The sequence below is a fragment of the Camelus bactrianus genome, chromosome 19 (assembly GCF_048773025.1).
Source record: "Camelus bactrianus isolate YW-2024 breed Bactrian camel chromosome 19, ASM4877302v1, whole genome shotgun sequence".
Taxonomy (NCBI): Eukaryota; Metazoa; Chordata; class Mammalia; order Artiodactyla; family Camelidae; genus Camelus; species Camelus bactrianus.
In genome coordinates, this window is record NC_133557.1 from 30293817 (window position 1) to 30321411 (window position 27595).

The window sequence follows — 27595 nt, forward strand, 5'->3', positions numbered from 1 at the left end:
AATGTTCTCCTAGGGCAGTCTACTCAGGCAATAGAAATAAAAGCAAAAATAAACAAATGGGACCTATTAAATTAAACTTATAAGCTTTTGCACAGGAAAGGAAACCATAAGCAAAACAAAAAGACAACCTACAGAATGGGAGAAAATATTTGCAAATGATAAGACTGAGAAGGGCTTAATTTCCAGAATATATAAACAGTTCATACAACTTAATAACAAAACAAACAATCCAATCCAAAAACGGGCAGAAGACCTAAACAAGCAATTCTCCAATGAAGACATACAAATGGCCAATAGGCACATGAAAAATGCTCAATATTACTAATTATCAGAGAAATGCAAATCAAAACTACAATGAGGTATCACCTCACACAAGCCAGAATGGCTGTCATTTAAAAGTCCATGAACAAGAAATGCTGGACAGGGTATGGGAGAAAAGGGAACCCTCCTACCCTGCTGGTGGGAATGTAGTTTGGTGCAGCCATATGGAAAACAATATGGAGATTCCTCAAAAGACTTAAAAAAAAAAAAGAAAGACTTACTATATGATCCAGCAATTCCACTCCTGGGCATATATCCAGAGGGAACCTTAATTGAAAAATACATATGCAAAAAAACCCAAAAAACCCAAAAAAACACATGCACCCCAATGTTCATAGCAGCACTATTTACAATAGCCAATCATGGAAACAACCTAAATGTCCATCAACAGATGACTGGATAAAGAAGTTGTGGTGTATTTATACAATGGAATACTACTCATAAAAAGAATAAAATAATGCCATTTGCAGCAACATGGATGGATCTGGAAATTGTCAGTCTAAGTGAAGTAAATCAGAAAGAGGAAAAAAAAATACCTATATCATCTCTCATATGTGGAATCTAAAAAAAGAACACAGAAATGAACTCATTTACAAAACAGAAACACTCACAGACAGAAAACAAACTAATGGTTACCAGTGGGGAAAGGGGGTGGGAAGGGATAAACAGGGAGTTTGAGATTTGCAGATATTAACTACTATATATAAAATACATAAACAACAAGTTTCTTCTGTATAGCATAGGGAACTATATTCAATATCTTATAGTAACCTATAATGAAAAAGAATTTGAAAGTGAATATATGTATGTATATGTATGGCTGAAACATTATGCTGTACACCAGAAATTGACACATTGTAAAGTGACCATACTACAATTAAGAAAAAGAAAAATGGCAGATGGAATGGCAGGTAGAAAAAAGATAAGAGCTACATGGTAAATTTAAAGCATATCAATAGTCACATTAAAAGCCACAATTAAAAGGCAGAGATTGTCAAATTACATTTAAAAAACAGCACCCAGTATATGATGCCTACTAGAAATCCACTTTAAATATACAGACACAAATGAGTTAAAAATAAAGGAAAAGATATGCCATGCTATAAGTAGCCAACAGAAACCTGAAGAGGTTATGTTCATACACAAAGTAGATTACAGAGTAAAGAATATTACCATAGGAAAAATAGAATCATTCATAATGATAAAGGGGTCAACTTACGAAGAAAAGATAACACCATTAAATGTTTACACAACTAATAGTAGAAATTCAAAAACCTGAAGCAAAAAAGTGATAGAACTGAAATAATAGGGAAAAAATCAAATTTATAGTGGTGACTTCAAATCTCTCCCTTAATAATTGATAGAACAAGCAGGTAGACAATCAATGATGATAAATAAGACTCAAATGACACTACCAACCCAACTGTCCACCAAACAACAGCGGAATACACATTCTTCTCAATAGCACACAGACCATTTACCAAGACAGACCATATTCTGGGTTATAAAATAAGTGTCAATATGTCTAAAAGGATTCTCAAATCATACAAAGTATACTCTGGTAACAATGAAATTAAGTTAGAAATCAATAAATAACAGGACGATACCCCTAAAATCCCAAGTATACAGAAACTAAATAAAACATTTTTAAATAAACCTATGGGTCACGGAAAAAAAATCAAAACAGAAATTTTAAAAGAATCAAATTAATAAAAATGTTAACGGAACACATTGTGATTTGTAGAATGCTGCTAAGAAAGTACTTACGGGGAGAATTTAAAGCATTAAAAGGCATATTAGAAAAGAAAAAAAGGTCTCAGATCAGCTTCCATCCCGAGATGCTCAAAACACAAAAGCAAATTAAAACTAAAGTAAGCAGAGGGAAAAAAATAATAGATATAAGAGCATAGATCAATTAAATTGAAAATAGAAAAACAGTAACAGAGAAAAATCAACAAAACCAAAGGCTGGTTCTTTGAGAATATCAATAAAACTGATATCCATCTCACCAGACTGATTAGGAAAAAAAGCAAAAGTAATCAGTATCAGCAGGGATAGAGCAGTCATCACTACAGAATCTACAGACAGTAAAAACGTAAGAGACCATTATAAACCAATTTATTCCAATAAATTTGATGACACAGATGAAATAGAGTACTTGAAAGACACAAATTATCAAAGTCTACTCAAGGAAAAAAATAGATAACCTGAAAAATACTTTATCTAATAAATAAACTGAATTTGTAGTTAAGAGCCTTCAGCAAGCAAAAGTAAAAGTGCAAGCCCAGACTTCTTCATTGGTAAATACTACCAATTACTTACAGGAGAAACAATACCAACTCCACACATAGTCTTAGAGAAAACTGAAGACTGTGAAATACTTGCCCATTCATTCTATGAGGCTAACAATACCCTGATTCTGAAACTTAAAAAAAAAAAGAGAGAGACATTACAAGAAAACCATAGACCTTATAGAACATGAAATACCAAATTTCTAACTAAATTTTGCAAGTCAATTCCAATGATAAAAGAATAATATATCACAACCAAGTGGGGTTTATCCCAAGAAGGTAAAGTTGATATAACACTTGAAAATCAATGTATTTCTATTAAGAATCTAAATGAGAAAAACCATATACCATTATAACAGATGTAGGAAAAGCATTTCCCCAAACCCTTAATTCTTTATGATCATGGATCTCAGCCACATATCACAAATAAAAGAGCATTTCCTCAATCTGACAGAGGGCATACATGAAAAACTGTCACCATAAATACTTCATGTTGAAAAAAATGACTGCACCCCCCCCACCCAACATTAGAAACTAGGCAAAGATGTCTTCTGCTCCCATTACTTCTGTTCAACACTGTACTGAAGGTTCTAGGCAGTGCAGTAAGATAGGTAAGACTGACCACATGACTTGTTGGCAAGGATGTGGAACAAATGGAACTCTTACACACTGGTGGCTGAAAAGTAAAATGGTTTACCATTTTGGACAACAGTTTGGAAGTTCCTGGAAAAGGTACACACAGCTAAGGTATGGCACAGCCACTGTACTCCTTAGTATTTATCCACACAGAGAATTATACATGAATATTCACAGCAGCATTTTTTAATACCTAAAAACTTAGAACATTTCAAATACCCATCAACGGGTGAATGGATAAGTAAATTCAAGTATATCCACACAATGGAACACCATGTAGCAATGAAAAGGAATAAACTACTAATAAACATAATCATACTGAATCTAAAAAATATGTATCTCTACCTATTTATATATATTTTCCTAGAAAGACAGGTACAATACTGAAAGAAAATAGCCAGTCAAAAATTACTATATGCTGTATTTTTCCGTTTATATAAATTCTAGAAAATGTAACCTTATCCAAAGTAGAGAAAACATTAGTGATTGCCTGGGGATGGGGAGAGATGAATAGATTAAAAGGAGCCTAAAGAACATTTCTGGGTGATGAACATGTTTATTAGCTTGATTGTGATGATGATTCATGTGTGTTTACATGTATAAGGATTTCATCCACTTCCTCAATGTGATGAAAAGTATCTACAAAAAACCTTCATCCAACATCATCCTTTGTGATCAAATATCAGTGTTCTTCCCTAAGCAAAAAATCATGAAAAGCAGGCAAAGATGACCACTTTTACTACTTCTATTTAATATTGTACTGGAAATTTTAGCCATTGTAATCAGGCAAAGGGAGGAATAAAGGAAGGGAGGGAGGAAAGAATAGAGAAAATAAAAGGAGGGAAAGAGAAATAAAGGAAGGAAGGGAGAAAGGCAGAAAAGAAGGGAAGAAGGAAAGAAAGAAGAAAAGAAGGAACTTAGTTAAAGAAGGGCATAAGGATCAGACAGACAGACATAAAACCATATCTCTATTTGCAGATACCATGACTGATTATTTAACATATACTCAGGACTCTACTCTAAAAGTACTAGAACTAAATAGTGATTTTGGCTAGATTATAGGATATAAGGTAAGTATTTCAAATTCAATTGTATTTTTATATACCAGTAGAAAATACCTGGAAAATGAAATTAAAAATCAGTTCTATTTACAATCATATAAGGAAAGATTGAAGACTTGGTAATAAGTTCATCAAAGGATGTGTAAGACTTCTATGCTGAAAACTATAAAACATTATTGAGAGAAATTAAATACCTAAGTAAGTGGAAAGATATACCATGTTCATTAATTGAAATACTTACTATTGTTACAGTGTTATTTCTGCACACAACAAACTACAATCCCAATCATAATTCTAGCAGGCTTTTTGGAGCAAGTGAGAAGCCAATTCTAAAATGTATACAGAAATCCAAAAGGTCTAGAATTTCCAAAACAGTCTTGAAAAAACCCACAATGTTAGAAAACTACACTACCTGACTTTAAGACTCACTATAAATCTACAGTAATTAAAACAATGTGGTACTGGCACAGGGAACAGCAAACAGATCAGTGGAATGGACTACAGCAGCAAGACCTGCACTTATACCTGTCATCTGATTTTCAACAAGGGAAGCGATGAAATCCAGTGGGGAAAGGAAAACCTTTTCATCAAATAGTCTTGGAATAACTCTATATCTATATGAAAAAATGAACCTAAACTCCTTTATGACACCATAACCAAATATTAACTTGAGATGGATCATTAATCCTAAACATAAAAGCTGAAACTATAAAGGTTTTTATAGAAAAACAGGAGAACATCTTTGTGACCTGGTAGTAGGCAAAATTTCTTAGGTCACACAATACAATAACCATGAAAGAAAAAACTGATCATGTGGACTTCAAATTTAAAAACTTCGGCCTATTAGACACCACTGAGAAAACGAATAAGCAAGATGCAAACTGGGAGAAAACACTCCTAAGAACAATATGTATCTGTCAAAAGATTAGTATCCAGGATGTACAAGAACTCAAATAATAATAAAAAAAATGCAGTAAAAAAGTGGATGAAATTTTTAAACAGGTAATTCACAAAAATACGTATGAATGACCATTAAGCACATGGAAAAGTGCTCAACACCACTGGTTATTAGGAAAATACAAATAAAAACTATCGTGAGATACCACTACATGCCCATTGAAATAACTAAAATATGTCTTGATACATGCATTTGTAGTAGTACCAGTCTGCCAAGTTGTGTGATTTTCATCCAGCAGTGTTATGCAACTCCAGTTTTAAGAGTGGAGAAACTAGTTGTTTCAATCTAATCAAATAAAGAGGATGAGAGTGCAAGAGCCTTGGACATACTGACAAAGGGGTTGATCAGAGGTTTTAGGCTAGATAGAGAAGGAAGTAAACAGGATACTGGGGGAAATGTGGGGTCAGAGATTTCGACGGTATTGAACTATCAAATTTATGTACATGACATGTTAAAATGTTAATTTTGCTTTCATTAGTCTATTCTGTTTTTCTATAGAGTATGCAACTTCTACTCCATGTGATAAGAATCAAGAAAATAATTATAGAAAACAAGTTTTAATACCTTCAATGCTGTATATTTGTACTTTTTCCTCAGGCACAGTGACTGCTTCCCACGGATGATCCTTAAATTTAAAATTTTATATTTAATTATAAATAACAATTTATTTCTGTTTTAAAGCTTCTTTAAACACCATTTTAAGTTATACAAATAATAAAGTTTTTTTACTTAGTATCATTAAGTAATCAGCTGATATAACACAGTTCTTGCTCCATAAATTGTAGAATACATTATACTTGTCATATTTAATCTACTTATTTACTCTTAGAAGGAAATGATAGTATTGACTACTTTTATGGCTTCCTATTCTTGATCAAAAAAAGAATGACAATTAATATGGAGGATATCCTTTAAAAAATATTACCAAATCCTGTCATTTCTTCCTTTGAAATGTTTTGTGAAATCATAATCATCCTCCCATTCTCACTCATTCATTGTCTTTAGAGTCAAACATTGAATGCACGTGAATAATAACCTAAAATGTTTTCCCCTTCCAAGTAGTTTCACTGAAACTTTGTATAAATGAATAAAAGAATATGAATTCACACAAAAAAGTCACAGTAAAAATCAGAACTATTCCTAAAAGATGGGATCCTAAAATCTTCCAATAATCTTATGAGGAAAGTAGATCCAATTCTTTCCCTATTTAAGAACCACTCCTTCTATGGAAATTCCCCTAAATTCTCAATCTCTTTCCTAAATTCCTGCACTTATTTGCCTTAATTGAAACCAGTCTATACTCGGAGGGCATCACTACTGTTGTAATTACAGCCATTTCCAGTTAAGATGCTAGTTCTCCCAGACCTTAAACCACATGAGGAAAGGTTGGTATCCCACTCTCTCCCCTGTGCTTTGAGCAGCTGCATATTTCTCTGTATGTAAAACAAAAACAAACAAACAAAAAACCCCTGCTCCTTTGCTGCACATGCCAGCTGGCATACATACCTACTGGTTGTTATCATCTACTAACTTCAAACTGGCTTTTCCTCATATATGGAGGCACCTGGCTCAACGGCTTCCTTTTTTTTTTTTTTAAGTCTACATTATATAAATTTTCAAACAGATTATTTTTAAATGGGAATCATAGTATAACAAATCCAAAATATGCCCTTACCCAGCTTCAGTAGTTACCAATATATTGTGCCCATTTGTCTCACCCTCACTCCCTAATCTCCCCCATTACATTCTCTTCATCTTGACCTCAATTTTGTATTCAACCTGTCACCCCAACCATCAATTTTAAAAAGCTCTTATCCTTAAAAATAGTACCTAACAAAAACCGCTCCCTGAATCCACAACTCACTGTAGCTACTGTGTTCTTTTTCCCTTCACTTGTTGTCTTTACTTCCTTTACAAATACTTCAGCTTTCCAGGAATGCCTAAATCCTCATCACTTCAGTGAAACTGCTCTTTCATGGATCACTAGTTATTTTATTTAACATTTGTGTTGATCATTTCTTCTCATAAAAACACCCTTCCTTTGCCTTCTATGACATTATTTTAATTTCTTCTTTTTTTGGCTGGTTCATCCTTCAGGCTAGAGTCTCTTCTACCTATCCTATACAAATTTGTGTTCTTCACAGTTCTGTTGACACTCATTAGATCCCATGTTTTATTTACCATCTATATACAGAGAGCTTCTAAATCTCCACGTATGGCGTAGTTCTCTCTCCTGAACTTCCGACCAATATATCCAACTACCTACAAGATATTTTCGGTTGAATATCCCACAAGCACTTCCAAATCAAAACGTTCAAAGTTGACCTCATGCTCTTCCCCCTACAAAACTTATCCTCCTGACAGCATCCCCAACCATCCAATTACCCAAGTTTTATTAATCTTTCCTCTTTTTGCTACAACAAATCACCAAGTCTGCTCAGTTCTACCTCCTCTCAAGTTTGTATGGAATCCATCCGTTTCCATCCATCCCACTGTCACTTTCCAAAACTGTGCCACTGTGATTTCTCTCACCTGGATTATCGGGAAAGTCTCCTAACTGCCTCTGGTCTTTTCCCTTCTTAATGCATTCTCCCCATCAGGAGTATCTTTTATATGAATGTGATACTTTTTGGCTCCACGCTGCCTTATTTCTTTCCAATCTCCTTTGAACTCGATGCACTAACCATACCATGTATCTTTCAGTTCTTTGAGCATTCTATTTATTCATTCTTAAAATAAATATAAGCCCTTGAATAGCTATAAGTAAGAAAGACAGGTCCCTGATTTAATGAATCTTAAGTTATGTGGTGGGGTGGGGGGAGAACAGACAAAAATCAACAGACAAACAGATGGATTTTACATAGTAATAACCACTGCAAAAGAAATAAAACAGGACAATGTGATATAATATGGCTGGGTGGCTAATTTAGGTTGAGCTGCCAGATAATACCTCTGTAAGGAGGCAATATTTATGGTGAAATCTAAAAGGGAAGCAACTAAGATGCAAAGATCTGGAGGTTTCTAGGCAGAAGAACCAGCAAATACAAAGACCTAAAATGAGTATGATCTGTGCTAAAGGAAAAGAAAAAAAATGAATGTGGCTAGAACATAGTAAGTATAGAGAATGGTCTGAGATTATCAGAGAAATAGCCAGAGGGCAGGTCATAAAGGCCCTTGTATACCATGTTAAATAGACAAAGGAAGGGTTTTAAACATGGGAGAATGGCTTTCAGGAGAGTACTGCTGCTATAGAAACCCAGAAGAGAGAGGAGTTTAAATACTTCCATGGGAAGAAGAATCTCCCAGCATCCAGGATCAGTGTCTGGAATGTAGGAGGCATTTAATAATAATAAATGCATTTTATACTTATAAATGCATTCTATACTATCCCTATCAAGTATAATACTACAATTATTTATTTTCTTATCTGAATCATCCATTAGACCAAGTGAGTGAAGTCAGGAACCATATCAATCCTATTCTATCCTCTTCTCCCAAAATAAAAGTCCAGTTCCTGAAGAAAATCCAGTTAAAAATACTTCTACAAACGCTGCAGGAAGAAATACACTATTGAAAACTGTCAATGCCTTCAAGAAGTAGTCCTAGTATTTGGAATTCAATTTTAATTAAACATTCTAAGAAAGTACTCTAAAATAATAAGAAATAAAAGATATGTGGAAATCCGAAGAGGCATTTGGTTAATGTCCATCTATTAAGAGCTTACCTGGAACAAAAAGCAATATTTTACAAGAGGCAGACCAAAAAGACTAAAGCCTCATTATGTTATCAGCAGCCACAATTAGATTAGTAAATGCAGACCAATTCTTACAAAGATCTTGGCAAACTGACTATACAGTTTGAGCTAGAAGTATGCCAATGAACCAAAGAGTAAATGGTAGCTATTTGGACAGTGGCTCAAGAATTTTCCTTAGGTTAAAAAAAAATTCAATAGAAAATATACCAACCATTGGTTGGAAAGTTTAAACATAGTTACAATACAGCACAGAAAGAAAAGAACTAAAATTTACTTCTAAATACTACCATAAGAATCAATTCCTTACTATTTTCAAACAGAATAGTCTATGAATGAGTAAGTTAAGACCATTTGTCATTATCTACTGATGTTATTTTTAACGAAGTGCCTCTGTATTTGACTGACCGTTGTCTTTTTTAGATTCAATTCACTTTATTCATGTGAATGTTAAATTTTATGTCATTGACATGTAATTTATTTCCGAAAAGCTTATATTAAATTTCACCATTTTTTCTGTTGTAATAAAACATCAGAAATCATTTTCATTTCTAATTAGCTTGACAGGTTACCATGCTAATCAAAACTACCAGAACACTGAAATCTATTAAAATAGCTAGAAAATAAATACACAAAGAAATCCATATTCTTAAACTGAATTATAACATTTTATATATACATATACATACATATAAAACGGTACAGAGTGAATAAAGCTTACATCATTATCTCCAGCAATGTAGAATGATAGAGTCTGGCTCCCAAGATTAAAATCTATCCAAAATTCCTCAAGTTTCTCATCTGATGGTATTTGCAGCTAATAAAATAAACATATAAAATTAGACTATACTATGCCTTTAAAGTGACAACAGAAAATCATGATGTTATATTCATGGCTGAGTTTTTTTAAATAAGAATACAGCTGGAAGGAAGGGAAGGGAAGATAAAGAACAGACAAGCACAGCACTTAAATTAATTTAGAAAGAATCAAAATAAATGCTGCTTAACATTTTACACAGAAATCAGCTAGCTCCAAGAAATCACAAATATTCTAAGTATAAATAAATGTTAAAATGTTTTCATATATTCATGAACAATAAACAATAATGGGTGTGACTAAGGAAATCCAAGAAAATTTTGAAGTACAACCTTTATATTTCACTTTTCCTGGCTACAAACAGGCCATTTTATAAACTATCACTTAGGTACAAAATACTAGATCAGCTGTATTTGTGATCTAATTATGACTATCGTTAATGTTCTTGTCAATTTGTAACCTGTTATTCACTTGATCCTTGCACCTAAATTCATCTAACAACTAAAACAACATATATTAAATTTAAAACTTACCTCATGTTTATCAAGAAATGCTGATAAACAAGGGAATGTAAAGACCCTGAAATAAAAAGTAGTTTGAGTTACAGGAAAAAATAAGCCTCCACAGTATCTTGACTAGTTATACGAATCATCCCTAGGATCAAAAGGAAATCAGGCAGTAGTGATAACAATTTAAATAAAATCTTATTTCCTTCTTTATTACTTTTTAAAGTAAGAGCTTAACAAAAATTTGTTTCTAAAAGAAATACATTATTTCGAGGATACTATTCAACCTACCATTGTGACTAAAGCGACTGTACCAAATTACGTTTTGTGTGTTCGACTACGAGCAGAGATCCCTAATTTAGCTTATACTACTAATATAATGGAAATTCCCATAGGATTAGATGGGAAAAGAGGAGTAGAAATGAATAATAATTCTGATAAAAATGGGTGAATTCATTGAATACTTTTTTGGCCAGATACTATGATAAGTACTTAGTATATAACCATCTCATTTAATCCTCATAACAAACATATGAGGGTAGGTATTACTAGTATTCTTAATTTATAACAAGGCAAGTAAGGTCAAATAACTTGTCCAACATTAGAATAGGCAGAAGGAAACCTATTATTCAAATTCAAATAGTATGTCTCCTTGCACTTAACCCTCATCCTATCTTTCCTTAGTAGGTAAAGTAAATGTGAACTCATTAATCCAACGTGTCCTGAGCATCTATAAGGTGCCAGGCACTGTACTATAAAAATTCTGTTCTGTCACTGTCAAAAGTGATAAAACTTTACATTACCCATCCTTCCATGACCATTCCTGAGCCTAAATAGTCTCAGAGAGAGTATCTTTACAGTATGTTAAATATAAAAGAAGATGATTTATGTTGGCCATATATTTTTATTCCAGAATTTAGATGAAGGAGGTAGCTCAAGTAATATTTATACCTAGATTTTTATTTTTCCTTAAATACTAAATTTATAATAATGTATATATAATTCTGAAATGCAGTAAACCAATTTTATACAAAGTTATTAACATAAAAATGTATTTTTCTTCTAAAAAGTATAAAGCAAAATAAGACAGTGGAGGATTATTTCAGCCTACCAGTGTGTGCTCTCTCTTTAGCTCTATTTCTTTATAATTTAATGGTTGTATTCTATATTAAGTTTACCTTCTCTTATCGCCAAGCATGCCATTTACGAGGTTAAGAAATATCCTACAATCCTAATTTAAAAAAAGAGAGAGCTTTTAAAAAACGTAGTAATTAAAAAAAACTTAATTAATTTGTTATTTTTATACTACTTACTGTTTCAAATTCAGAGTCTTTAATTTCTTTAAATGCATTAGCAATAAAATCCATTGAAAACCACTGACACGCCAGTTCTTGCCTTTGTTTTTCCGTGGTCATTCTACATAAAGCTTCTATGATACCTACTTGTAGGTCATAATCTTTAAAAAAAAAAAAAAGTGAATGTATTATTTCAAATTATGAAAATTAAGGGTTTACAAAAGTCAATATATTTTATAAGGTATTAGAACAAGCAAGAGAAATAAGGAACATGTTAGTGTAATTTACTCATCTTTTGCCATTTTCTTCATATAGATTAGAGATATCTTATCATTACAGGAAAGAATACAGCCCAAGTCACAAAGCAAGTTTACTAATAGAAGCAAGGAGTAAAAAAAATTCTAAGGATAGTTAAAAGAAACTCCTAAATGTTCAAAGATTCTGCCATTCCATTATTATAAAAGTTGTCAACTGCAAAGTAACTCACTCAAAATCTACAAATCACAGGTAATCTTTGCTTTCCTTTTGCATAGCATGATGTTTACAGTTATTCTAAAGTACTTTAAACCAGTGGTTTATTCTATATGTAAATCACTACATCAAAATTTTTTCTTATGAAACTTAAGAAAGAAAATTGGAGTTCTTTTAATAAAAACATTGTTCACAAATATATCAATCACAAGAATATTAAATCTCCTAATTTCATAAAATACATTTGAGAAATTTCTTAGCAAAAGGAACTCAAATCTATTGGAAAATTGAGTTATTATTCACAAACCTACCATTAGACACAAATTATATTTGACATCTCCTATTATCATAATTACTATTTTAGTCCCACAGACATTGATCCTTTAATTACTTCTTAAAGTAATTAAAAATTTCTTGATTGTGCATGGACAGTTTATAATCCCTTCATATAATCACACTACACTACAATGTTATTATATTCTATAATATTAATAAATTTGGATAATTTCAAATACAAACATTTTGAAAAAACATACTTACCTCCAGCATCTAAAATCCTTTCTCCCATACTACTCCTGTGAATCAAAAAAAAAAAATTATATACTAGACTAGTATCAATAAAATAGAAATGCCATATGTTTGAGGGAAAAAAAAACTTCACTACAGTTTACAATCGGCTAGTATCACAGACTTTGGTAGAAAACATATGCATAAATGATACTAGAAACCTACAATAGTTTATCAGTTTTAATTATTAATGCAATTCATGGTTGCCTTATTTGCCTTATAAAACATCCTTTTAGTTCCTGACTTGAATTAATTAAAGCAATATAGTACAAATTATTACATGAGAATTAACATTTCTTGGTTACAGAGTATTTTTCCAGCATCTTGAGGCATTTTGTCAAGCATAGCATTCATTTTTTTTAGAGTCTGGAAAAGAAAAAAAGATAATTCATTAACTGTATATATTCAGTGAAACATTAAATAGAGATAAACTTAGAAGCTTATTTTTTCTTAATCACAGCATTTTATGCAGGGCATGGAGAAGGATAAAGAATATAAAGTCAAAAATACTACAAGAAAACATAAAACACAGGTATCAAAAATAGAATATACTATGATTCATATACTTGTAGCAGGTATGCTCTTTGCAGCATGACATGTGTTTATTATTATTACTCTATTATAAGAACTAAGGAACCAAAAAATATTACCCTATTAATATCTGTTCTTATAATTATATACATGTACACACATATATACACTAATACAGGTTGTTTTTAGCATTTAAATACTCAAGAACTCCTAATAGCTAAATGGAATCGTTTATTTTCATATGAGCTATATGTATACATGGTTATGAATTTTCAGTAAATATTTAGGTAATACATTCATCATGTCAGACAATAAACTGTTAAGACAATAGAAATACACTACATGATAATTTAGTGACAAGATAAAATAATTATTTAATTTGATGAATTGCTACCAAATTTTCATCACTTTCTTATTTTTCGGTTTTAATAGAAAATCTAAAAAATGACTTTACCTCCTGCTGAATACAAATAGTCACTCTTGAGTCAATAACCAGGGCACAAATTCGAGGTACGAAACTTTCCACTATTTGCCTTTTACCTGAATAAAAGTGTTAAATTATTGACAAATGTATATTTTAAACTCATTTAAATGACAATTTTTTCTTATATAAGTTACTGGGAAGGATGTACTAGTTCAGTTCAGAAGAGGGCTCACTGATTGGCCTGGGTACCAGGAAGCATGAAATTCAGTCCTGGTTCTGCCAAGAACTAGCTACGTAAAACTTTGAAAAAACACCATTAAACAGATGTAACCGATCTCAACTCCCTGGCAAAGGAATAACCACAGATCCAGCGTCTCCTTTTAGGCATATAAAGCAGTATTACTTTCTTGGATGAAATAAATACAATTCAAAACTAGAAACTTCTACTGTGAGGTTTTTACAAAAATTGGCCTCAGTAATTTATAGTCATACCTCGAAAATTCCATAGTAGCCATTAAGTTAACCTCTCAACTGTATGAAGCTCTAACTATCTTGACCTATTTCTAAAATTTGACCCTATTCTCTCAAAGACAAGGCTTTATTAATACTAAATATATTCAAAGGAATTTGCCACAAGCTAATTCATGATGCAAATTTCAAAAATAATTTTAAATAATGGCAACATTGCAATAGAAAATGTACTTTACAAAGTGAATATATTAAAAGAAAAAAAATCACTGAATCAGGTGAAAAGATAGTGATTTACTTAAAAAAGAAACAACTGGATCACTTTATAATCATTGGTGCTTTTTAGAACTGTTTTTTTCCCCTAAAAACTTAAGAACTTAGATTTAATTGTTATGTTAATTTCAAAGAAACCAATGAAAATGTAGCATTAACTACAACTGAAATAGACAGCAATTGATCTTTAAAAACATTTTGGCTTTGAAGGCAGCAAACAGCTGTTCCTTTATTTATGAACAATTCACCAGCTATCAATCCTAAGTAATTCTTCCTCAGCCAACACAGAGATAAGCTAACTAGAATTGTTTGGCACAGGGCACTGCCAAGCACAAGTGAAATGATGAGTTGTAACATCTTCTGTATTCTCAGTGTACTATTGAAAATTTTGTTTCATTAGATCAAGGATTGACAAACTACAGCCTACAACCCAAATCCACAGCCCCTTTTTGTATGGCTGTATTATTCATCAGCAGGTACTCCATGGAAACATTTGAATCTATCATGTTTTATTGAACCAGTAGTCTCAGGTGAATTTCATTCATTCTTATGAACTTAGCTATCATCAGTGACTACTGAAAGGCTTTGGTAATTAGCTTGGGCTGCAGAATTGATAGTTTCTTGGTAAATTTAACCCCAAGGTACAAGGCAAAATAGTGCTTATATGAGAAACTTACACTTGAGTAAAGTCATGTCAATGAAACTAAAGTTATCTGAATCACAGGCAATGTCTAGCTGTTTTATACATTTCCTGGGCTGTCAAAAGCTAAGAGAAGTGACATCTCCATTCCCACAAAAATGCATAGGGGATATATTTTTTCCAAGCCCCGACTACAGATCCAGAAGGATTTTTGCATGGTTAATGTAAGTGCAAAGGAAATTTCCATATTTCAAAATCCGTTTAACTGTGCAATTGAGGAGCTTCCACCTAACCTTCAACTGAAAGTGATTAATCTGCAATGCAATAACATTCTAATAGGCAAATATTAAGAAAAAAGTCTAATATAATTCTATAAATGCTTTACAAGTGATGAATATGCTCAGTTAAAAATCAAGCTCATGAACTGATACCTGTATTAGGCATTATCTGCATGAAAAGACATTTTCTAATGCAATGTACATAACAACTTATTACAGATAAGCATGAACAAATGACTGTAACCAAGTTTTATAACAGCAAACACTAACTTTAATTGAAATGTCCTTGCCTCAAAAAAGAGTGCTAATTCTCATAAGTAGTCCTGTATTACAAAAACACTGTACTCAATTATCATCATATTTTGAATTGCATCAATAAAACACTTGCAGAAATTTGTTTTCTTTCTTATTATATAAGTACCTACATAATACCCTCATTTTTTTCTTGGCCCACAAGCCTAACATATTGACTGTCTGACCCTTTACAGAAAGTTTGTCAATCCCTCAATTAGATAAGAAATTCCTAATATTAGAACAATACTATGAGAATTGCAAAATTACAGCAAAATGCTAACAGAAAATTATTGTTTCAACAGAAATAAAATGTTTATTATACCTTCATCATCAGTGTCATGTATGACCTAAAAATAAAGTGAATAATATTTAAGTTAAAATTTACTGTCTTATAAAATATAAACTACCTTACATTATAAAATAATACTAAAATGACAGATTACACTTGAACTCACCACATAATTATTTAACTTTTATGTAGTAACTAATTAATTAATCAGGATAAACGCACTAACCAATCTGTTAGTGACTTTTAGGCTTGGGGCATATACGACACAAATTGTTTTTAAATAAGCACATGCTTTGTAACATTGGTGAATCAATGTAACTGTTACCATCAAAAGATCAAATAAATCTTCTATCATATTTATAACGGCTTCATCTTTTGAATTTCCTTGACTCAGAATAATTTTCTTGGATTTTTCAAACCAGGCCACCATGTAAAAAAAAGAAATGTATACATTGGTTACTTTGAATTTAATTTCAATAACTTTAAGAATGCATACTCATACAAACAATAAATCTAAGAGTAAAGAAATATCAAAAATAAAAATTCCAGTATTGTATCAAAATACATTCATGCTCTTAAACATCATTGTTTTTGTTTTTTGGTAACTCACTACATGTTCCCATTTTTTAAATGGGAATGGATGAAGTTAATCCTAATTCCAATTAGAAGATCTTTATTTCCTCCCTTCAAATTCTTAGTTCATGCATATTCATATAATAGATAAAAAATAAAGTATCATCATACATAAATTTATTTTGGCATTGTCACTACTTGAAAAGTTTTGGTATTATTTTAATTTTATTAATTAACTCAGATGTTTGCATACATACTGTCTTAAGCACTGTTCTTGGTGCTCGGTATAAACCAATGAACAAAACAAACAAAAATCAGTATCGTACATTCTAACACAGAAAACAGACAATAAACAATATAAAAAGAAAAGTAAAGTTAGATAGTGATTAAGATGAGCTAAAGAGAAAATAAAGCAAGTAAAGGCTTAGGAAGTCTTGTGACCTTAAATTTACATGATTATCAAGGAGCCTCTATACAGTTTCCTTGTACCACAAGTTATAAAAATATTTTATCTCAAAATTTTATATACAACTCCCCAATTTATTTTTCAACAGTTTGAACCATTTATTTTATTAGAAAGTATATCCTTAATCGTATTTCCCTCACATGAATATGTTACATTATCTAGACTTATCTTTTGGACTAGTCCTTGTTTTATCATAGTCAGAAGTCCAGCTTGTCCCAATATACTGATATTTTTGCCACATCTTCCAAAAGAAACCAAAATGGTTGAAACAGCTTGGATATTCTTTTTATTAAGCTCCTGAAATGAAAATTATACATTTAAACATCTGTAAATACAAAATAGAATGGAATTGGTATTCTGCTTAATTAGGAGCTTTAAAATCCTCACAAATCCTAAATATTAGCCATTATCACAATCATAATCTCCATATTGCAAAAGACAAAAGTGTGGTTTAAAAAAGGCAACTTGCCTACAACCATGCAGCCAGTGAATGATAAACCCAGTACAAAAATGCAGACATGTATTAATTCAAGAAACTTTAGACTATGATACAACGAATTCATTACCTTCCATTCTAAAAAGCTCTAACTGTATCTAACTGAGGGATAAAAGAAATTTTTACTCACTCTTTCAGATTAGTAACAAATGGTCAGATTCTGGGGGAGATTGTCAATAATCACTTTCTCTCACATGTAAGAATACCTTATGCATGATAAAGCAAGTCCAATGTTTTGGATGATTTTTGTTATGTATTTGCAAACACCAAGCATTGTCAATACAATATGAATACACTGATAGGGTTTTCAAAACATAGATCAAGTTGTTCAAATTTCAAAAAGGTAATAAGCTATTTTTCCCCAGTTTAGGTAACGGTTAATCATTGTAACACTATCTAAACAGTTTTTTATATATTTTATTTAGAAAACAACATCCAAAATGTTATTCAGGACTCCTCAAACACACACAAAAAAGCAAGTGGTGAAACAAGCATGTATTTATACAATTATAAGTGAATTTGCCGAAGTCTTTTTATTCATTTCTTCCAATGGAGTATCTCTTCCTAGAAAGTAGAGTGCTATCTAATAACTGTAACAAACATTCAATAACAGTGAATATTTACCCTGCACATAAGGTCATCCAACTTGTGGAAAAACTGTTTGCTGCATTTGATCTTCACATCTTCACAAATATCAATTTGTAAAAGTGTTTTCAAAGGTTTGAAATCATTTCTTCTTAAAGCATCATCAATGCATTTTTCCAACTGCTGGAGAAATATAGTTAATGGCACATATGTTGAATCAAAACCAAAATTGGTCACCTTACTGCAATCTGGTAATTTAAGAATTGTTTTCACATGAAAATTCTCAAAAGCACTTATAAAATATCAATTCATTTATATAAAACCCTGCCCACTATTAAATTTGGAGTAATACAATTAGATATTAAGTTTCTCCGATAGTAAGACTTTACATAGAAAAAATATATATTTTACTAAATTTCCCCTTCATATCTTTTATTTGAAAGTCATCATGTTAAACTCAACAAAAACCTGTTAATGAAGGAAATAAAATCAACTTTATAGTAACTAATAATTAATATCATGGATAAAACCCTAATATATCTATCAACTTCTTCATGATGTAACAGAGACATAGAGAACAAACATGGTTACCAGAGGGTAAAGAGGGTGGGAGGGGATAAATTGCGAATTTGAAAATTGCACCTCTTGGGGAGTGATGGAAATGTTAGCTATCTTGATTGTGGTGGTGGTTTCATGGGTGTAAACATCTACCAAAACTCATCAAATTGTACTTCTGAAATATGTGTAGTTTACTGTACAGGAACCATACCACAGTAAAGGTGTTTACAAAAAAAAGAAGTATCCACTAATGATGACAATGTTGATAAGCACACTTCAAGAAGAAAAAAAATTCATTAAGATAGGTAAAAGCACTTTTTTACAAACTATACCAACTAATATAACTTAAGTATTACATACCTATATAATTATTATATTCTATATTTATAAGCTTTACAAAATCTGCCATTCCTGCTTTTAAAGTATAACACCATTAATCAGGAATTTTCATACAATAATCTGATCACCAGACTTGGTGGTGAAGTGTACACACGTTAAATAGCTATATTAAAACCTACTCTTTACCTAAGTGCAAGTATCTTACAATTTTAAACCTTGATATAAAAGTATGTAGACATAAGTTATACATAAATCAGTGTATAATTCATTTCAGTGTAAAAGATATATTTAATCTTTAATACTTTGTTCTTAATAAAGCTTTTGAAAACAAATCTACTGAAAAAGTGAAAAAATAACCTTTTATTTAAATCATTCTACTCAAATAAAAACAAGTTTTGTCTTTCCTAAAACTACAGCACTTAATACCTATAAATAAACAAAAAGTGATTTTAGGAATTAAAATACTTCCTTTTGTTCTAGGACTACATACCTGGAGATCTGGTCTAATTGGCATTTTGAATTAATTTTAAAACAGCTGGACAAAACAAACACCTATAAAAGAAAACATATGCTTTCTGTATCTTATTCTATTTTATATGTTTACAGTTTAAAAACCTTAACATACATAAATAAGCACTGCTGATTATACTAAAGGCAATAAATATCATTTCTTCAAGTTCACTATTGTTTATGAAATTACTCATTTGAGTCTGTCCAAAGAAGTTTCTGGAGGAAAGGCTGAAGATCATTTATTCAAGCCTTCTCTTTTTATACAGATTACTTAAATAAACGTCAAAGTCTTGCCAAAAGGTCACAATTCTAGTTAGTGAAAGAATACAAATGTGGATCTCCTATGTCAGAGATTCCTGGTATATCTGTTCCAACCTTGGGAACAAGAAGAAAAATAATCTTGAATTAATGTCTAAATGAAATTTAGGTTAGCAATACGATATTTAAGAAGGGAAGAATATGTAAGTATATTACCAAAGAACAGGATTTTTTAAAACATATAAATACACAATGAAAGAAGTGAGGGAAAGATAACCTAAGTACATTTTCCCTCCAAAGGAGAATGGAAACAGGAAACAACAGGGTTATGTTAAGCACCATCTACCATCATAACAAAAGCATCTAACATTTCCAAGTGCAATTTGGAGGTTAGCCCTATAAAGTAAACAAACAAAAACAATGTTTTCTATATATAAAACTAGAACAATTAAAATAATCTGTTCTATGAAGAACTTTGTAATAGAATCACAGGAAATCCAATATAGAAGGATAATTAATTAATTCAAAAAGGATACAGGACTGTGTATCTGTAAAGCAACAGGAGGCACTAGTCACAGTCTACTTTTTTGCAGATGTGACAGTAGAGAAATGTAAGTGCCAATGAGGACACACATAAAAGGCATATAAAAGGCATGAGTAAAAAAATCTGCATTTCCAAAGATAACTCTACAGGAAAAAAAATCTGAAATCCAGAGAAACATTTGCTCCATGTGCATAAGAAGCCAAGTTTAAAGATTCTTTCGCAGCACTGTTCTGAGTAAGAAAATTCACAAGCACCCAGATGGAAATTGGGAATAGGAGGGAGGGTAAGGAATGAATAAATAAAATGTGGTATATAATAATCAATTTCGTGAACATAACAGGCAAATAAAATGAACCAGCATTTTAGATGTTTGCAGCCAGCTTTAAGTGGTTAAAAACGTTACCAAATGATAAATACAGTGTAATGCTATTTATGTGAAGAAAAAAAAAAAGAAACTTTGTATCATGTATGATCATCGACATGTAGGTAAGTGCATGTAGGTACAGACACATTTGTATGTCTGTGTGTATGCTGAGAGACATTTACCTGTACCCCTTAGGATAGTTGCAGTGTTTTTCAGTTTACTGGGGAGGAAGAGTAGAGTTGCACAGACTATAATTGGCTATTTGTCAGAAGGAAACTTCAGTTTTATCTGAAATGTATACATATTTAACCTTTTTTAAAGTACAGTAAATTCTTGCCAAAATGCAGGTAGTTGGGGTCCAAAACTTGGGATCAATAAAATGTGGGTTTGGATTACTGTGAGGGAAATGAAATGACCAAGGGCCAGCCTTTGCAATGAAGCAGCCAGGAGTTCAGCTGCTTTATCCAAATCTGTCCAGAGCCTAGCTGTGGTTTTACCCCATCTGGTTCTGTCTGTCTGTTCTGGCTTAAATATTAAGCAGGTGCTTCTAGGTTTGTAGCTAGCTGGAATTCCAGTATACTGCCAATGATTCCATGATCTCTAAAGAGTTGGTAGTTGTTTTGTCATTTTCCCTGGAAAATATTGGAACACAGGGATTGACCATTTGCCTCCCCAATTCCTATGAAGGGATGTGTCTTTTTCCTACTTGACTTCACTCTTTCGTTCTCTCAAGGCCATCACAAAAGACAGAAATTTAGCCTGTATTATCTCAGTTATGGAGGTAGGAAATAAGTATCGCACACAAGCAACCAATAGGGGGATTAATGACGAACGTAAGATGAACAATGTAGGTTAGAGAACCCTGAGCATCCACCACTGCCACTATCATCATAGGCTGAAAGCTTTAGTAGGGAACATTTTTGGCTGTCTTCAGGAGGGAACATTCCTTAGGATAGAAAGACAAGGTTGAGAATAACACAGAATATCACAAAGGAAGAAAATGATAAAATGTATAGAAGGAAAAAGTTGAGATATGAAGAAGAGATGCACACATTCCAATATCTATTCAATAAGAATTCCAAAAAATTTTTAAAAGTAAAAAAGACCAGTGAGACAGCAATAGTTGAATAACAGCCAAGAAATTTCCCAAAATTAATATAAATATCCACAAACTGAAAGAGTCCACTGAATTCCAAGGAAAATAAATAAGAAAAATTACATCTAAACACATTGTGAGGACGTTTCTGAGTAAGAATAAAAGAAAATCTTAAGTTACCAGAGAAAAAACAAAACACAAATGCATGCAAAAGAATAAACATAATAGATACTCTGTTCTCACAATGCAGTAAATTTAGCAATCAGCTACAAAAGTAGCTTCAAACTTCCTACATATTTGGAAACTAAAACACATACATTTGAATAGTCCATAGGATATAAAAAGATAGAAATGATAAAATATTTAAGTGAATAAGAAAATGTATACATGTAAAAACCTTCAGGCGGAAACCAAATCAATACCTGAAGTGCAATTCACAGACATGGATAAATTAATTAAAGGTAAAAAACAGAACTAGCCAAAAGAAACAGACCCACAGGACCTCCAGATGGTAGTTATTAGACAAAAACTTCAAAATAACTATGAGTGCTGTGTACATAGTGACTATAAAACAAAAGTGAGAATTGTGGCAAAGAACTGGAAACTGGGGACAGGGAGGAGTGGTAAGGAAGGCCACAGAAAATCTGAAAAAGGACCAATTTTAAGAACAAAAATAGTCAATAACACACACATCTATCATTAATTACTGTAAATGTTAATGGACTTAATGCTCCAGTCAAAAGACATAGAGTGGCAGACTGCATAATAAAGCAAGAACCTTCAATATGCTGCATACAAGAGACCCACTTTAGGGAGAAGGACACATACAGATTGAGAGTGAAAGGATGGAAAAGGATATTCCATGCAAATGGAAAAGCCAAAAAAGTAGGTGTTGCAGTAATGATTTCAGACAAAATAGACTTTTAACAAAGGCCATAAAGAAAGATAAAGAAGGACATTTTATAATGATTAAAGGAGTGATACAAGATGAGGATATTACACTCGTTAATATATATGCACCCAATATAGGAGCACCTAAGTACATACAAAAATTACTAACAGAGATAAAGGGGGATATTGATGGGAATACAATCATAGTTGGAGATTTTAACACTGCATTAACATCACTAGACAGATCTTCCAGACAGAAAATAAACAAGGCAACAGAGAAATTAAATACTACAATAGAAAAACTAGATTTGGTGGATATTTTCAGAGCATTACACCCCCCAAAAATAGGATATACATTCTTTTCAAGTGCACATGGAACATTTTCCAGGATCGATCATGTACTTGGGCACAAAAGAAACCTCAACAATTTTAAGAAGGTAGAAATTATCTCAAGCATCTTTACTGACCACAATGCCATGAAACTGGAAATCAACAACAGAGAAACAAAGGAGAAAAAAAGGAAAGCATGGAGATTAAACAATATGTTATTGAAAAAACAATGGGTCAATGAGGAAATCAAAGCTGAAATTAAAAAATACCTTGAGACAAATGATAATGAAAGCACAACCACTCAAAACCTATGGGACACAGCAAAGGCAGTGCTAAGAGGGAAGTTTATAGCGATACAGGCCTTCCTCAAAAAAGAACAATCTCAAATAAACAATTTAACCCACCACCTGAATGAATTAGAAAAAGAAGAACAAAAAGCCCCAAAAAGCAGCAGAAGGAAGGAAATAATAAAGATCAGAGAGGAATTAAATACAATAGAGATTAACAAGACCATAGAAAAAATCAACCAAACCAAAAGCTGGTTTTTTGAAAAAGTAAATAAAATCGACAAACCTCTGGCCAAACTCACAAAAAAGAAAAAAGAGAGAGCACAAATTAGCAAAATAAGAAAGGAAAATGGAGAAATTACAACAAACAAAGTAGAAATACAGAATATCATACGAGAATATTATGAAAAACTATATGGAACCAAACTGGATAACCTAGAGGAGATGGACAAGTTTCTGGAAACATACTGTCCACCAAGACTGAATCAAGAAGAATCTGAACACTTGAACAATCCGATCACTAGAAAGGAAATAGAAATAGCAATTAAAAACCTCCCTACAAATAAAAGTCCAGGACCAGACAGCTTCACCGGGGAATTCTACCAAACATACAAAGAAGAACTCATACCAGTCCTTCTCAAACTCTTCCAGACGATTGAAAAGGAGGGAATACTCCCAAACTCATTCTATGAAGCCACCATCACCCTGATACCAAAACCAGGCAAAGACACTACAAAAAAAAGAGAATTATAGGCCAATATCACTGATGAACATAGACGCCAAAATCCTCACCAAAATTTTAGCAAATAGAATCCAACAACACATAAAAAAGATTATACATCATGACCAAGTGGGGTTCATCCCAGGGACACAAGGCTGGTTCAACATATGCAAATCAATCAATGTAATACATCACATCAACAAGAGAAAGGACAAAAACCACATGATCATCTCAATCAATGCAGAAAAAGCATTTGATAAAATTCAACACCCATTTATGATAAAAACTCTCGCCAAAGTGGGTATAGAGGGAACATATCTCAACATAATAAAAGCTATATATGACAAACCTACAGCCAGCATAGTACTCAACGGTGAAAAACTCAAAAGCTTCCCACTAAAATCTGGGACAAGACAAGGATGCCCACTATCACCACTCCTATTCAACATAGTCCTGGAAGTCCTAGCCACAGCAGTCAGGCAAGAGAAAGAAATAAAAGGGATCCAAATTGGAAAAGAAGAGGTAAAAGTGTCATTATATGCCGATGAAATGTTACTATATATAGAAAACCCTAAAAGGTCCACACAAAAGCTACTAGAGCTGATTGAAGAATTCAGCAAGGTAGCAGGTTACAAAATTAACGTTCAAAAATCAATTGCATTTCTTTACACTAACGATAAATCAACAGAAAAAGAAAGTAAAGAAACAATCCCCTTTAAAATAGCACCCAAAGTAATAAAATATCTGGGAATAAATCTAACCAAGGAAGTGAAAGAATTATACACAGAAAACTATAAACCATTGATGAAGGAAATTAAAGAAGACTTTAAAAAATGGAAAGATATTCCATGCTCTTGGATTGGAAGAATCAATATTGTTAAAATGGTCACACTGTCCAAGGCAATCTACAGATTTAATGCAATCCCTATCAAATTACCCAGGACATACTTCACAGAACTAGAACAAATCATAATAAAATTCATATGGAACCATCAAAGACCTAGAATTGCCAAAGCATTACTGAAGAGAAAGAAAGAGGCTGGAGGAATAACTCTCTCAGACTTCAGACAATACTGTAGAGCTACAGTCATCAAGACAGCATGGTATTGGTACCAAAACAGACATATAGACCAATGGAACAGAATAGAGAGCCCAGAAATGAACCCACAAACTTTTGGTCAACTCATCTTTGACAAAGGAGGCAAGAATATACAATGGAATAAAGACAGTCTCTTCAGCAAATGGTGTTGGGAAAACTGGACAGCAGCATGTAAAACAATGAAGCTAGAACACTCCCTTACACCATATACAAAAATCAACTCAAAATGGACTAAAGACTTAAACATAAGATACAATAAACCTCCTAGAGGAAAACATAAGCAAAACATTACCTGACATACATTTCAAAAATTTTCTCCTAGAAGAAATAAAAGCAAGAATAAACAAATGGGACCTAATGAAACTTATAAGCTTCTGCACAGCAAAGGAAACCAGAAGTAAAACAAGAAGAAAACCTACGGAATGGGAGAAAATTTTTTGCAAGTAAAACTGACAAAGGCTTGATCTCCAGGATATATAAGCAGCTCATACGACTCAATAAGAAAAAAATTAACTACCCAATCCAAAAATGGGCAGAAGACCTAAACAAGCAATTCTCCAAGGTAGACATACAAATGATCAAAAAGCACATGAAAAAATGCTCAATATCACTAATTATCAGAGAAATGCAAATCAAAACTACAATGAGGTATCACCTCACACCAGTCAGAATGGCCGTCATTCAAAAATCCACAAATGACAAATGTTGGAGAGGCTGTGGAGAAAGGGGAACCCTCCTACACTGCTAGTGGGAATGCAGTTTGGTGCAGCCACTATGGAAAACAGTGTGGAGATTCCTCAAAAGACTAGGAATAGACTTACCACATGACCCAGGAATCCCACTCCTGGGCTTGTATCCAGAAGGAAATCTACTTCAAGATGACACCTGCACCCCAATGTTCATAGCAGCACTATTTACAATAGCCAAAACATGGAAACAGCCTAAATGTCCATCAATAGGTGACTGGATAAAGAAGAGTTGGTATATTTATACAATGGAATACTACTCAGCCATAAAAACCGACAACATAGTGCCATTTGCAGCAACATGGATGCTCCTGGAGAATGTCATTCTAAGTGAAGTAAGCCAGAAAGAGAAAGAAAAATACCATATGAGATCGCTCATATGTGGAATCTAAAAAACAAAAACAAAAACAAACAAACAAAAACAAAGTGTAAATACAGGACAGAAATAGACTCACAGACAGAGAATACAGACTTGTGGTTGCCAGTGGGGTGGAGGGTGGGAAGGGATAGACTGGGATTTCAAAATTTTAGAATAGATAAACAAGATTACACTGTATAGCACAGGGAAATATACACAAAATGTTATGATAACTCACAGAGAAAAAAATGTGACAATGAGTGTGTATATGTCCATGAATGACTGAAAAATTGTGAACACTGGAATTTGACACAACATTGTAAAATGATTATAAATCAATAAAAAATGTTAAAAAAAGAAAAAAAACAAAAATAGTCAATAACAAGATTATTAAGAAAGAATAAAATGGATGGATTTAATAGCAGATTAGACACAGATGAAGCAAAAGTTACAGAAGTGGAAGTGGTAGCAGAAGAAAATATCCAGAATGCACTAGAGACAAAAATAATGGTGGGGGTGGGGTGGATCAGACGACAGATCAAAAACACAGAGGATAAATTATGAAGCCCTATGTATGTGCAACTGGAATCCCAGGATAGGAGATAGTGAATGTGGCAGAAGCAATACTTAAGGAATCAAGACTGAGAATTTCCTAAAACCAGCAAAACACATTAAACAACACATTCAAAAGGCCTTACAAACCCTAGCAGGGGGAAAAAATCCCAAAACCCTGGTGCACCACAGAAAGCTGCTAAAAATCAAAGGCAAAAATATTTAAAGTTGTCAGTGATTAAAAAAAGACATTATTTTTAAGTAGCATCAATAAGACTAATGGCTGACCAATAGAAACTATGAAAGCCAAAAGACTCAGAATAATAACTCCTTTAAAATTCTGTAAAATTGGACATTAGACCAATGAACCTAAGAGACATATACAGAACCTTCCACACAACAGGAGCAGAACACACATTCTTTTCAAGTATATAAAGAAGATTCTCCAGGATAGATCATATGTTAGGACACAAAACAAGTCTTAATAAATTTAAGAAGACTGAAATCATATCAAGCATCTTTTCTGACCACAAACTGGACAACCTAGAAGAAACAGAACCTAGAAGAAACATACAACCTATAAAGATTGAATCATGAAGAAACAGAAAATTTGAACAGACCAGTTACTACAAAGGAGATTGAACCAGTAATCAAAAATCTCCCAACAAAGAAAAGTCCAGGACCAGATGGCCGCACTGGTGAATTTTATCAAATATTTAAAGAATAACTGACACCAATCCTCAAACTCGTCCAAAAAATAGAAGAGAAAGGAGCATTTCCAAACTCATTTTCATAAGCTAAACTTACTCTGATACCAAAGCCAGAAAAGAACACTATGAGGAAAGAAACTAGAACATGCTAGCGGGGGGGGGGGGGGGGGGTACTGCAAGCTAGAATTTTACAAAAATACTATTTAAAAATAAAAGGAAGAATCATCTTATTTGTTGTTAA

The 27595-nt window shown here is 32.5% G+C and overlaps 1 protein-coding gene across 1 annotated transcript in view; it reads right to left on the reverse strand.

Moving 5' to 3' along the window:
- The window catches only part of SYCP2 (synaptonemal complex protein 2), a 77256-nt gene that overhangs the window by 40260 nt on the left and 9401 nt on the right, over positions 1–27595 (reverse strand). Inside the window, exons 2-13 of the mRNA XM_074347523.1 lie at positions 18031–18174; positions 17077–17207; positions 16197–16299; positions 15905–15929; positions 13660–13745; positions 12955–13040; positions 12648–12682; positions 11655–11797; positions 11520–11572; positions 10369–10414; positions 9740–9835; positions 5832–5892 (exon numbers count right to left, since the gene is read on the reverse strand). Coding sequence (XP_074203624.1) covers positions 5832–5892; positions 9740–9835; positions 10369–10414; positions 11520–11572; positions 11655–11797; positions 12648–12682; positions 12955–13040; positions 13660–13745; positions 15905–15929; positions 16197–16299; positions 17077–17207; positions 18031–18174 — 1009 coding nt within the window. The remainder of the gene's footprint in view (positions 1–5831; positions 5893–9739; positions 9836–10368; positions 10415–11519; positions 11573–11654; positions 11798–12647; positions 12683–12954; positions 13041–13659; positions 13746–15904; positions 15930–16196; positions 16300–17076; positions 17208–18030; positions 18175–27595) is intronic.